Source organism: Vicugna pacos, chromosome 22 (assembly GCF_048564905.1).
Source record: "Vicugna pacos chromosome 22, VicPac4, whole genome shotgun sequence".
Classification (NCBI taxonomy): Eukaryota; Metazoa; Chordata; class Mammalia; order Artiodactyla; family Camelidae; genus Vicugna; species Vicugna pacos.
Window position 1 is genome coordinate 28,008,907 of NC_133008.1, and position 13,681 is coordinate 28,022,587.

General features: G+C 48.0%; 1 protein-coding gene across 2 annotated transcripts in view; it reads left to right on the forward strand.

Annotated features, from left to right (window-relative positions):
* INSR (insulin receptor) overlaps positions 1-13,681 on the forward strand; it is a 112,687-nt gene that overhangs the window by 58,692 nt on the left and 40,314 nt on the right. For both annotated transcript variants that reach the window (XM_031689832.2, XM_031689833.2), the window contains exon 3: positions 9,285-9,606. In XM_031689832.2, the coding sequence (XP_031545692.1) occupies positions 9,285-9,606 (322 nt within the window). The remainder of the gene's footprint in view (positions 1-9,284; positions 9,607-13,681) is intronic.

Genomic DNA, 13,681 nt, shown 5'->3' on the forward strand with positions numbered 1-13,681 from the left:
TTTTGGCCCTGCTGTTTGCCATCTGAGCTGGCATTAGCAACAGCCCTTCTGTGCTTCAGTTTCTCCATCCGTAATGGAGATGGCTGTCTGAATAGTAGGGTTAATAAGAGAGTATTAACCGATATGGGTTGAATGTTGTGTCCTGGAAACGGAATATACATTTTAGTGTATTCCCTCCCCCCGGGGTGGGCGTTGGAGAATGCCCATTTGATGTCTTGGTCAACTGGTATTGCAGACTTATGTGGAGCACAAGTTTGACGTTTTCAAATGCAGGGGTAACACTCGCTGGAGGGCACCCCAAAAAGAAACCTTGTAAGTTTTCTTAATGTAATTTTGGAGCGAGTATTCCGGACGAGAGGTGGGTGGAAACACGGACGGCAGGGTCTGAAAGAGCACGGCCCCCGGCGTGCTGCGGACTCTGCCCCTGCCACACCCCCTCGCCCCTACTCGGGAGGTTTTGCTGTGCGACCCCGGCGAGCCGCCGCCCCTCGCCGGGCCCCTCCCGAGGGCAGCCGGGGCCAGGGCGCCCCTCGGCCGTGCCGGGCGCTGCCTGCCACGCGGTGACCCGATCTCCTCCCGGGCACACGCCCAGCGCCGCGCGCGGCCCAAGACGCCCAGCGGCTGCTTCAGGCGGCCAGCACGCTCGGCTTCTACTTCTCTTTAACTTTTTCCGAAGCGCCATCCTTCGCCGGCCCGCCCGGCAAGGTCTGCACCCTCGAGAGGCCCTCCCGGGGCCCCCCGGCGCGGACCGCCCGGCGGCGGTCACGGCCCGAGCGCCAGTCGGGCGAGCCGAGCCCCGTGCGCTCGGGGGCGGGGCCAGCGCCCCGGCAGCACGCCCGCCCATTGGCTGAACGCGAGGGCGGCGCTGCGGCCGCCGCCACCGCCCGGCCTGGATTCCACGGAGCGGAGCGCGCCGCAGGCTTTGTGCTTCGCAGGCGCCGCTGGCTCGCGGGGGTGGGGCATCGCCCGCCCTGGGCCCTCCCCTTATGAACACACAGAGATGCCTGGAACCGACCAATCCTGAGGCGGCTTTGCGAGGAAGCCCCCCCCTCCCCGGCCCATCCCTTTGGGGCTCCACCTCCTTTCTGGCCTGCGCGCGCCGTATTTCCCCGAAGAGCTCCGCAACTAAAGTCCAAACGCGTCTGGGAATCGAATCTATTCTCGCGCGTAGGGGCGGCATTGTCGGGGAAGGAAAACGGGAGCTTCCCTGCTTCAAGGACACGCACTTCTGCGGTCGCCGCTTCTCCGGGAGCGCAGACTCGAAGGGCAGTCTGTTGACCACCCAGCTGTCAAAAGTTCACCCAGCTCCCCACCCCACCATTAAATCAACAGATTCCAAGGGGAAGAATTTCCTAACAACAGGGCTCCGGGGACTCGAACCTCTGCTCTCAGGGTCTGGGGCCAGCGCCAGAGAGAAAGTCTTTGAATGGAAACAAAGTAAATTACTTTAAGGAGTTTATAAAATTCACACTTTCAGGGAGAGCCACAAGGCTCTGGTGAATGTATCTGCAGGCCCATGACGCAACTGTTCCGTTTGGAAATTTCTGGAAAGCAGTAATTTTTGAAATAATAAATCTTGAGGTTTTTTTTTTGTTTTGTTTTTTTAACTACAGGTTTCGGAAAGGAATGTAGCAAAGTGTTGTTAACATGTGCTGTGCTATGGAGACTTTTAATAGTGGGTTTTTCTTTAAATTTTTGTTTTGTTTTTACCGTATAGCTTCTTAATTGAGAAAAACCAAACTGATCTGAACTTAAAAAAGCCAAGGGAAAAAAAAAAGTGGCTGTATTTTTGTAGGCATGTCGTTTACCACACGGTACAGCCTTTGTTTCTCCCCCTATTCTAGCTTTTAACCTTGCTTGGATATAAATTGGTAACTTTTAACTTTGATGTAGTTTGCAAGTTTATAGAAAATCTGCAAGACTTGTACCTAGATTCATCAGTTACTTAGATTGTATCCTGCTGTTTTATTGTCTATTTATGTACACACGTTAAATACATATTATTTTTTCCCCTGATCATGGGAGAGTCGTTTGCAGGCATTTTGTCCCTACCTTTAATTCTTCAGTGGGGCATTTTCTAAGAACAAGAAAATGCTCTTAGGCAACCGCAGTACGATTAAAATCAGGACATTAACACTGAAGCAATGTTTTAATCCCCAGTCCCTTACATCAGTCTCATCCATTGTCCCAAATGTTGTTCACCGTCAATAATATTTCTTCTTGGTCCAGATTTCAATCTAGGATCACACGTGGTATTTAGTTGCTTTGACTGTTGATTTTGTACTGAGGCAACAGAGATCTTAACCTTTGTGAAGTCTCTCTGTCAGCTATTCTTACACAGGCACTATTGGAATATTTGCAGGTAGGGTGATATAATTGATTAATAACATTTATTAATCATCTGTCAGAGGTTTTTAGAAAATGTTTTCAAAAATGTGCTTTCAAATAGATGTAAATTTTAGAAGGGCAGTACACATGCACAGGAAAAAAAAAATCAAGTTGTGCTGATATGTAAGGACGCTGCTACCACCCTCCCCTCCATCTGTGTCCCCCTCCCTGCAGGCAGTCATCCGGCACATATCTTGTGGTCCTTCCAGAGGAACATATGCCCCATTTGTCTTTTTCTTTCCCCCTCTATTTAAGATATAACTTATATACAGCAAAATTCACCCATTTTGGTGTAATGTTCTGTGAGTTTTGACTGATATATACAGTCATGTAACCACCACCACAGTCAAGATAGGGGATGGTTCCATCATCCCTCAGATTTCTTTGTGCCCCTTGCAGTCAGTCCCTGCTCCTCCCAGTTCCAGCCCCTGATGACCACTGATGTGTCCACTGTCCCTCTAGCTTTGCCTTTAACAGGATGTCATATAAATGGAATCATACAGTGTGTAGCTTCTGAGACCTGCTTCTCACAGTTAATACGATGCATTTGAAATTCATCCATGTGTTGTGGGAGTCAGCACTTCATTATTTTTTGACTGCTCAGTAGAATTCATTGTATGGAGGTACAATGTTTATCCATTCCCCAGCTGAGAGACGTTTCAGTTTTGGGGTGGTTACAAATGTAGCCACTATAAACATTCAGGTAACAGGTCTTTTTGTGAAAAAAAAATATTTTTTTCCACTTGACCTGGGTAAATCCCTAGATGGTGTGGTAAGGATCAGAAGTATATGTTTAACCTTATAAGAAACAACCAAACTGTTTTCCAGACTAGCTGTCCATTTTGTATTTGCACTATGGGTATCTCTTTACTTTTTCCACTAACAAGTTTCGTTCTTTAGACACTGTTTTTTGGTTTTTTTGTTTCACTTAATGCTATCTTGAAAGTGACTCCAACATCAGAATGCATAGGAGCCACCTGCGTTTTTATAGCTACGTACTATTCCACCTCCTTCATCCACAGTCATTTATTTACACCCGTCTTCTGGCCTTTTGTTGTTATGAACTGGAATGTTTAATTTCCTGTGGGGTAAAGAATATCCTTGCCCAGGTGTCTAAGTGCACATGTTCTCTCTTGTCTGCAGGATAGTTCCTAGCAGTAGAAATACTGGGGTCAAATTGTACCTGCCTCCTTTGCTTTGAATCACCTCTCTCTTTTTAAAAATTGAAGTGTAGTTGATGTGCAGTGTTTCAGGAGTCCAGCGAAGTGACTCAGTTATACATATATGTGTACATATGTGTGTGTGGTGTGTGTGTGTGTATAGATAGATAGATACATATATATTCTTTTTCAGATTCTTTTCCATTATAGGTTATTACAAGATATTGACTATAGTTCCCTGTTACTCTACAGTAGGTCCTTGGTTATCTATTTTATATGTAGTAGTTTGTATCTGTTAATGTCAAACTCCTAAATTTATCCCTCTCCTCCCCTTTCCCCCCTGGTAACCATAAATTTGTTTTCAATGTCTGTGAGTCTGTTTCCATTTCGTAAATAAGTTCACTTGTGCCATTTTTTTCCCCTAGATTCCATATAAGTGATATCATGTGATATTTGTCTCTGTCTGACTTACTTCGTTTAGTATGATCATCTCCAGGGCCATCCGTGTTGCTGCAAATGGCAGTATTCCATTCTTTCCGTGGCTGAGTAACATTCCATTGTATAGATCTCCCATTTTTCCTTGTCTGGTCACCTGTCGGTGGAGACTTCAGTTGCTTCCATGTCATGGCTGTTGCAAGTGGTGCCGCTGTGAACGTGGGGGGTACTTGTAATCTTTTTAAATTAGAGTTTTCATCTTTTCTAGCTATATGCCCAGGAGTGAAACCACCTCTCAAGCAGGTTGGCACATCTGTAGAGCTCTCCCTAGGGGAGCCATCATTTGGTGAGGCACATTCTGCTTGCTTTAGAGGGTCCAACTGGCAGGCTTTGCACCTGCTGCCTCCGTCCCACTCCAATGGCTTATTTAAAGTTCAGTTTTCAATCTTCTCAGTGAGTCTAGTGAAAAAGCTACTTGAGTTGAAAGTTTGAGGAAGGTAGTGGCTGCTTTGGCTAGTGTTTAACTAGAAGCCAGGGGCTTTTAGAAACTTTAGGGAGAATTTGAAAGAAATTGGGGCCAGCAGCCCAAGGCAGCTTGGGTAGGAGCTGGGGACAAGGAATCCGTGTGTTTGGAGGGGGAGGGCTGGTGCTTGCTGTCCCTGAGAAGTGGCAGATGTTTCCTACGTGTACAACGGTCACCTGTCCTGGAAGGTCGGCAGCTCTCGGACTGCTCAGTGTTGTCTTGAAAAAATTGCCATTCTCTGCGGCAAGAACAGCCTGGGGGTGGTGGCCCTCTGAGCCTGGCTGCTGGGACTGTGGCTAGGGCTCATCTGGTGTCTGTAAAAGGGGGCACAGGTCACAGGGAGAGGAGAGCCAGCCCCCTTCTCCATCGGGGCCCCTTTTCATCTTGCAAAATACATGGTTTTCATAATTCAAACTTGGTGGGGGGCACCCTCAGTGACATTTCTATTAAACAAGATAAACTACTTGGAAACCGAGTGGCACACACCAGGGTTGGCTTACCGTTATCAAAGTACAGTCTTTGAAAGGTAAAAAAAACATGACTCTCAGGCACAAAAAAAAAAAAAAAAAAAAGGCACAGAGGAACACCTGCAACACTTCTAACCCTCCAGCGAGGGCGCCGACAGGGCGGTAAAAGCGCGGCGTTCATGGTTACCAAAGCGGGACTGCGAGGGTCCGCGTGGGGACGCTCAGTGTCATAGGGCAATAAACCTGCCATCTTCGGAGCCGACTTCTTCCACGGGATAAAAACGACTTACACTGTATCCGTCTACACGAGGACATCTGGCTCCCTGGAGCTGAGGCCTTAACGGAAATGGTAGAACGTCAGTCGCAGGTGCGTTTCCCTGGCTGCGGGGTTGGCAAGCTACCCGGCCCATCGTCTGCTTTTGTAAATAAAGTTGTATCGGGCACAATGTGCTTTTGGCCACAGGCCTCCCCGCCCAGCAGCTGAGCGGCCTGGGGCGCGTGGCAGGAGGGTCTGCTCGCCGACCCTCTGCAGAGAAAGTGACCCGCCCCCCTGTGCTGGGGCGTGAGGTGCAGCGCCCAGGGGTGCGTCTTACCCACAGGGCTCCAGAGGAAAACTGAATGGCCCTGCAGTCAGCCTCTGGCCTCCTATGCGAGTGCTGGATAATTTTTCTTACCATTGTCTCGGCCGGAAGGCTTATGTGTTCGGGAAGTTTTTGTTAGGTCTTTGCTGACACCTCCTTTGAACTTGAGGACTGACCCTCGGACGCAGCCCCAGCCCAGGAAGCAGGCCCCTTCCTGCCCTCACGAAGGCCTTCCCCGAGGGCGGGGTCCTCGCGGGTCCGAGATAATTGTCTGCCTTCCATATTGCTTCCTGCCATTGAATTCCAGCCCTTGGGCCCCTGCAGACAGATGATTAATAATGGTAATAATAGTAATGATAGCGTCCACAGTGGCTGCCTGATATCAAGCCTGCAGCGGGCCTCTGCAAGGGTCCAGTGTTTTACCCACAGCTTCTCTTTCAGGTGTGAGAAGGAGTTAAGGGACTCATTTTACAGACAGGAAAACTGAGGCTCCCAGTAGTTCTTTAGAGAAACCCTCATGGCGTGCCTGGGGGGTGGGAAGCGTTATGCATGTCACCTCTCCCCTCCGACTGGGTGGACCCTGTCATTCTTTTGACCCAGGAACATAGCGTTCAGAGCCATGAGCCTGAGGTTCTGGTCTTGGCCCTGATGCTTCTCGGCTGAGCAAGTCTTGTCTCCGCTGTGAGGTGGAGGTAATGCTGCCTGCCCCCCTCCCTGCCAGGGTCCTTGTTAGAATGAAGTAAGACTCTAATGAGGGGAGGTATGTAAGCCCTAAAACACCTGCACAGACGTTATTGGTTTGGCCTTATCCTGCTCCTGTTCTCTCTGGATCCAAGCAGAAAATCAGCATATGCACCCATGCGAAGATGCTCTGGATTTTCCGTGTAATTTTTTGTGGTGTCTGTGGAGCTCTTGCAACTGGGGGATCTTGGATGAATTCCTGAGCCACTGGCTAAAAACTGGGGACTTACAAGTACCCCAAAGGTCCTCCTTTGGCCTCCTCTTTGTCTGTTTGGACATGTGTCTACGGAGCTCCTGCTGGTCCAAGGCTCTGTCCTCGGACTGGGTGTCCTGAGAGCCAGTGCAGCAAATGGAGCCGACACGGCCCTGCCCCCCCAGCTCCCCTCGAGACAGTCACAAGCATCCAAGATAATTTTCGAGACTGGTAAGTGCTGTAAGAAAAATGTCATAAGATCATGTGTTAGAACGTGCTTTGAGAAGGAGAGGGAGTGGGGACGTCAGGGAAGTTCGGGGTTGAGACCTGAAGGTCAAGAAAGAGCCAGTTACAGGAGAAAAAGGGGCAGGTTCCGCAGCCAGAGCAGCAGACACTGAGGTCCTGCCGTGGGGCTGAGCCTGGGTGCGTGAGGGGCAGCGGGGCTCCGGGGCAGGGGGGTCCCTGCTCCCGGGGCCGGGAGCATGTGAGACCTGTAGGCTTTGGCAAGGAGTTTATTTGTATTCTCTAAGCCTCTGTTGTCCAATGCCAGAGCTAGTAGTCACCTGTGGTTATTAAAATTAAAACTGAAACACAGTTAAAAGCTTGATTCCACAGTAGAAATTAGAACCCTTGTGTCTTCTTGGTGAGAAAGTCCAATGGTACAGATGCTGTGGAAGACAGCACATTGGTTCCTCAAAAAACTAAAAATAGAAGTACCCTCTGATTCAACAATTTAGCTTCTGGGTATATACATAAAAAAGTTGAAAATATCGTCTCAAAGAGATGGTCGATCAGCCATGATCGCAGGCATGTTAATCACAATAGGCAAAAGGTGGAAGCAATCCAAGTGTCCACTGACGGATGGATGGATAAACAGAACGTGGTGTATACATGCGATGAAATAGTACTCAGCCTTCAAAAAGAGGGACCTGCTGACACTGGTTATAGCATGGAGGGGCCTTGAGAACGTGACGCTCAGTGAAATAAGCCAGACGCAAAAGGACAGATATTGTGTGATTCCACTCACAGGAGGTCCCTTGAGGAGTTAAATCCACAGAGACAGGAAGTAGACGGTGGGGCAGGGGCTGGGGGAGGGGGTGGGGAGTCCGTGTTTCATGGGGACAGAGTTTCAGTTTGAGAAGATGAGAAAGTTCTAGAGATGGATGGATGCACAGCAATGTGAATATACTTCATGCCAGTGGACTGTACACTTGAAAACGGTTAAAATGGTCAATTTTATGCTGTGCATATTTTGCCACAATTAAAAAAATACTTGGTTCCGCGTTGCACTAACCACATACAACAGCCACGGGGCAGAGATGGCTACCGTGTTGCACAGCGCCAAGCCAGACCATTTCCGTCATCACAGAAAGTTCCATCAGACAGTGCTTGCTCCACATATGGGAATGTGGCTTCTGAAGCCACTTCGGTTCCCTGGGTCCGGTGGGTGGGGTCCACTTGGGCTGTGATGTTCCCTGCAACAATCAAAGGGCCTGAGGATTTGGGGTGAATCACACTCCCCAGCTTCCAAACCATGTTTCAAGCTGTCTAGGCAGTGAGCCAAGAAGGCACCCTGAAAAAAGACTCTACCGTGGCCCAGGTCTTCAGCCTCAGGGAAGCCGTCTGTCCATGGACAAGTCTGCGGGCAGTCTGGGAAGGGAGGGCTGGTCCTTGAGGTCCAGGCCAGATGCTGAGGGACCAAAGTCAAGGGTAAGCAGGAAGGGATGAGTAGTGAGACGTCGGGAGAGAGGGGATGTGCCACACACCTCTGGAGAAAGCCAGCGCGGAGTCCAGCCTTCAGTGGACAAGCGCAGTCGCATCACACAAGATACACTTCTGCCACGAAATCCATGCCCCCTCCTTCTTTCCTATTCATGAGCTCCTTCAGGTCACAGCAGAATGGCTACCCCCTCTTACCTTCAGCACTTGCAGTGTATACAGGTAAACTTTAAAGTAACTAAAATGCCTCCTCCCTTAGACCATGTGGTCTGGAGGGCAGGGTCTTCGAACACTGTTCCCACAGTGCCTGCAAAATCTAGATCAGATCAGTGCAAGCAAACGTCTGTTGAAGCAGTAAATGACCTTTGGGCCATTTGTCTAACCAGCTTGTGCCTTGGTTTCCCCATTTGTAAAGCGGAGAAAACGGAGATGGTAACTTCTCTGTTTATGCCGGTCCTGCAGCTGCATGTTAGAGCCAACTGGGTAATTTTCAGGAAACTTGCAGACTATTTCTTAAACCAGCTGTTGTTAAAATTTAACTGATAGGAACTTACAACTAAATGATGTTCAAAGCAAAGGTAATAAATAGTCAAAATTCACCACTTCCTAATCATCTCGCTGCATTTTTCTTCTTTTTTCCCCCCATTATTTATGCCTTTGAGGTCGTTTGCTACTATTGTAGCCCTGCGTTGGGGACTATTTAATACTGCGCTGCTATGTATCTCCTACTGGCTCCACATCCAGGAGCTGTAGGTGGGTGGCTTGACAGGGACCGTGGGGGGCAGTATTTACAGCATGGAAATTAGCAAATGCTATAAAGCAGAGCCTCTCTGCCCTCCCCCCCGCCCCATCCCCTCCCTCTCCCCCTCCCTGAAGAGGCTGTTAAACATTTACGAGCCCATCACTGGTTTGGGGGCTGAAGTGAGTGAATAGCTGTGCCTGGCGGGTAGCAAATGCTGTAGAAGCGAGCTGTTACTGTTACTGCTTTCTTGGCTTGCTCTCCCTCATCCAGGACTGCTGCCGTGCAGACAGGATTTGGGCAAAGCCGTTGACCAGCTGTCTTCTTTTTCTCTCCAGTTTGTCCGACCATCTGCAAGTCGCACGGCTGCACCGCGGAGGGCCTCTGCTGCCACAGCGAGTGCTTGGGTAACTGCTCCGAGCCCGACGACCCCGCCAAGTGCGTGGCCTGCCGCAACTTCTACCTGGACGGCCGCTGCGTGGAGACCTGCCCGCCCCCCTACTACCACTTCCAAGACTGGCGCTGCGTGAACTTCAGCTTCTGCCAGGATCTGCACAACAAATGCAAGAACTCTCGGAGGCAGGGCTGCCACCAGTACGTCATTCACAACAACAAGTGCATCCCCGAGTGTCCCTCTGGGTACACGATGAATTCCAGCAAGTGAGTCCTGGGTGTGGGTTCTGGGCGGGCAGCAAAGAGGGAAGAAAAGCTTGGAGTTGGAATTGGAGTTGGTTGTGCCGCCTGTTAAAACTGTGAAAACCTAGAGTTCATCGGCCGTGAGCGAGGGAGCCACTGATGGCGAGGGATCTGCTCGAGCCTCTTAGACACCATGTATGCCTCCTGGTTGGTTTTTTGTTTGCTTATTTGTTTTGCTTTATTTATTTTTTGCGGGGAATAAATTAGCTTCATTTATTTATTTAACGGACGTACTGGGAATTGAACCCAGGACCTCATGCATGCTAAGCATGTGCTCTACCAACTGAGCTAGACCCTCCCCCTGTGCCTCCTGTTTTTGTGCTAGCCTTTGGAGCAGGACTCTACCAACGTTTTCTTGCAAGGGGCCAGAGAGTAAATATTTTTGGCGTCTTGCGTACCTATTTAAAGTTTTTTGTTTTAAATTGAAGTTTAGTTGATTTATAATGTGTTAATTTCTAGTGGTACAGCATAAGGATTCAGTTCTATATATATATATATTCTTTTCATAATCCTTTTCATATTCTTTTTCCTTAGAGGTTATTACAAGATACTGAATATAATTCCCTGTGCTGTACAGTAGGACATTGTTGTTTATCTACTTTATATATAGTAGTTTGTATCTGCTAATCCCAAACTCCGGCTTTATCCCTGCGCTCTTCTGTCCCATTTGGTAACCATAAATTTATTTTCTATGTTCATGAGTCTGTTTCTGTTTTGCAAATAAGTTCATTTGTATCTCTTTTTTTAGATTCCACATGTAAGTGATAATGATATTTGTCTTTCTCTGACTTACTTTTCTTAGTATGATCATCTCAAGATCCACCCATGTTGCTGTAAATGGCATTATTTCATTCTTTTTCATGGCTGAGTAGTATTCCATGGTATATATCTCCCACATCATCTGTATCCAGTCATCTGCTGCATACTATTTTTAAAGCTCTCTGTGCTTAACACTGGGACTAGAACTCCTTGGCTTCATATATAGTCCTTTACACAGACGGGCATGTCCCCACTCGTGTAGCTGCCTGACTCTCACAGCAAGATCAGAGCTCAGATTTTTTAAAATGTTTTCTCTAAGCTGGAGCTGGATGGTGTGCGGAGGTTAGCCTGGAGTACGAGCAGGAACAGACTCACTTCTAGATTATTCTCAAGGCTTTATCGTATTTTGAAGGACAGTACCGTCAAACCATTTCCTACTATTTGGGTAAGAAATAGCAGGGTTTTCTCTCCCCTGGGGGTGAGTCAGATTTCCTACGCATGTCTGAGACTTTTTGTTCAGGCTGTTAGCTTCTCAGATGAGCTATTTCGGTGTCTTGGGGCTGTAACCAAGTTTAAAAAATCTGTTTCCTGGTTTTTGTGCTGAGGGTTTGAAAAACACCCCCCCGACACACACACATACAACACAAAAACAAATCAGAAACAGACGCACGTTGAGGGGCCTTGAGCTGACCTGCTTACGTAAAAAATCTTCCTCTTCAGACTTGAAAATTAGCCAAATGAGAGTGTTCTGGTGGGAAATTTTATTTCCCTGGGTGGGGAGGGTAGGAAGGAAAACAATATTTCGGTTCTTATGAGCCTCTTTGGAGTGTTTGTGAAACCTGCAAGTACAATATGTTTTGTTTTATACGTTTTTGATAAAACCTATCGAGTGGCTTTGTTGACCAAAAATAGGCTTCTATAAATCACCTGTGTGCCAGACAGAGCTGTTTTTTCTTTTTTGGGTCAGTTTATCAGTAAGGTTGGGAAAATGACCATATTCCTTTTGATTTATTTCTGTTTTTTTCCCCATTGAAATAAAGCATGGGTATTAACATCCGGCGAGATGTTTGTCTAAAAGACATTGGCTTTAAATGAACGTTGTTCTATTTTTTTTTTTTTCTGATCATCACTAAGACCTGAAAAATAAAGTGACCTCCTTTGATGCTCTTGCTGATGGCAGGGGCCCCGGGATTGAAGCCCCAGGAAACTGACAGCTCATCCTGTAATGCTTCGGACCTTTACTGAGTGAATGAGGGGAAAGTGAGGGATATTAATTATGAGCCATCATGGCAATATTTTCCTTTGTAGGTTAAAAAAAATTCTTTTTCTCCTTTGGAAGCTTTTTGTGTGTGTGTGAAAGACTTTAGTACTGTCGTGTTTTCTAATGTGGTTTGATATCAAATAGGGCCAGATATGTTTTCCTCCATTCTTGTGGCTTATCTGGGAAATAGTTCTTGGTGTTTTTAGACCAGAGGTCTGGGAAACCACGTGGGTTCATGAAGAGACCTTGCCAACTATGGTCGCTCTGAGGTTCCTGGTGGGGTGCTCTGTAGTGAGATGAGGACGACTTGATATTTGGGGTGCATGTTAAGTATGCGGTAGGTGTGGGGCATCCCTGTTCCCTCTCCCTAGAATGCTCTGTCCCTTGATCTTTGCATGGCTTCTTCTTGTCATCCAGGTCACAGCTTTAAAAAGTCACTTTGTTTGAGAATCCTTCCTTGTGTGACCACACTGTCTGTATTAGCCATCCAACTACTCTTTGCCATACCACTCCACTTTAACTCTTTTCATGGCATCTACCACTAGCTGATCTTTTAATTGTCAATTTATTAATTTTCTCCAACTAGACCACACACTTCTCAAGTGTATCAGCTTGCTCTTGCTGTGTAACAAACCACATCAATGCTTGGTGACTTAAGATGATGCTCACTTATGATTTCTAATGACTTTATGGGTTGACTGGCAGTTTGTCTGGCTTGGGGTGGATCAGCTCTGATTAGCTAGTACAGGCTAGCCTCTCATAGCATGGATGGGCAGCTGGGGCCTCTCTCCATGTGTAGCCCAGAAGGGCATGCATGCTTCAAGGTGCAAGTCCTTTTTAAGCCTCTGCTGTATCACATTTGCTCATGTACCATTGGCCAAAGCAATTCATGTGGCCAAGTCCAAGTTCAGTGGATGAGGAAGCGGACTCCACCTGTCAGTGGGAAGGGCTGAAAAGAAGCCGTTTCCCACAGGGAAAGCAGGTTGTTTGTCCACTCCTGTGTGCCTGCAGTTTAGAATGGGCACTGGCAAAGGGCCGGATAGTAAATATTTCCAGCTCTGAGGGCCATATGGTCTCTGTTGCAGCTCCTCTACTCTGGCTGAATAGCATGAGAGCAGCCATAGATGATACACAAACCAGGGGGTGTGGCTGTGTTCCAATATAATGCTGTTTAGAACAACAGGTGGCCAGCTGGCGGTGGCCCGCGGGCCATAGTTTGCTTATCCCTGGCTTAGAGTGTCACCTATCCCATGATAAGGGCTCAGGGAATATTTGCAGAACCAACAAAAGAACCCAAACATTTGGTCAGTCTTCCGCTTCCACCCCAGCTGTTCTGACACCAGCTGGGTGTACTACAGTAGACTTCGACATCGGCCACCTGGAGTGAGCGTCAGCGCCACGAGGGAAAGGCCTGGTCCTCCACCAGGCTGGCTTTATGTCAGATACCAGCCACGCTTTGTTGGGGGGGGGCGGTTCCCAGGCCACCCACACTTCTGATCAGCTGGCTACAACTTTGGGGGCTCCCACAAACCCTCTGGGTTCAGTAACTTGTTAGAACAACACTCAGAGCTTAAAAGGGGTGGGGGGGCTATACTTTCTTTTGGTCCTGAGCACAGAGAAACACCTCTGGGTCTGCTTCTGTTAGAGTCCAAGGGTGGAATGTCGAGGGCTGTATGGGTTCACTTGATGGTCAATTTAAAGCTTAAGGGCAGGAGCTGGGCACAGGGAAGGAGAAGCTTGGTCATTATCTAGGTTGCCCAGGGTTTCTGAAGAAGGATGGGGGCAACCTCGTTCCTTATCTGGTTGTTTTGCTAGTGGCTGTGTCACAGAGCTGGCGAGACATTTATTCAAGACAGATGTCTTTTGAAATAAGACGGCCTCAGCAGTCAAAGAGAGGCATATGAGGCTCTCATACCTTTATTATTAAGGATGCTCGTAGGTGAGGGCTGGGAGAATTCCAGAGACAGGGCTTCCATGCCCTCGTGGGATCAGAAACATCGCCCTTCCAGTACGTCAGTG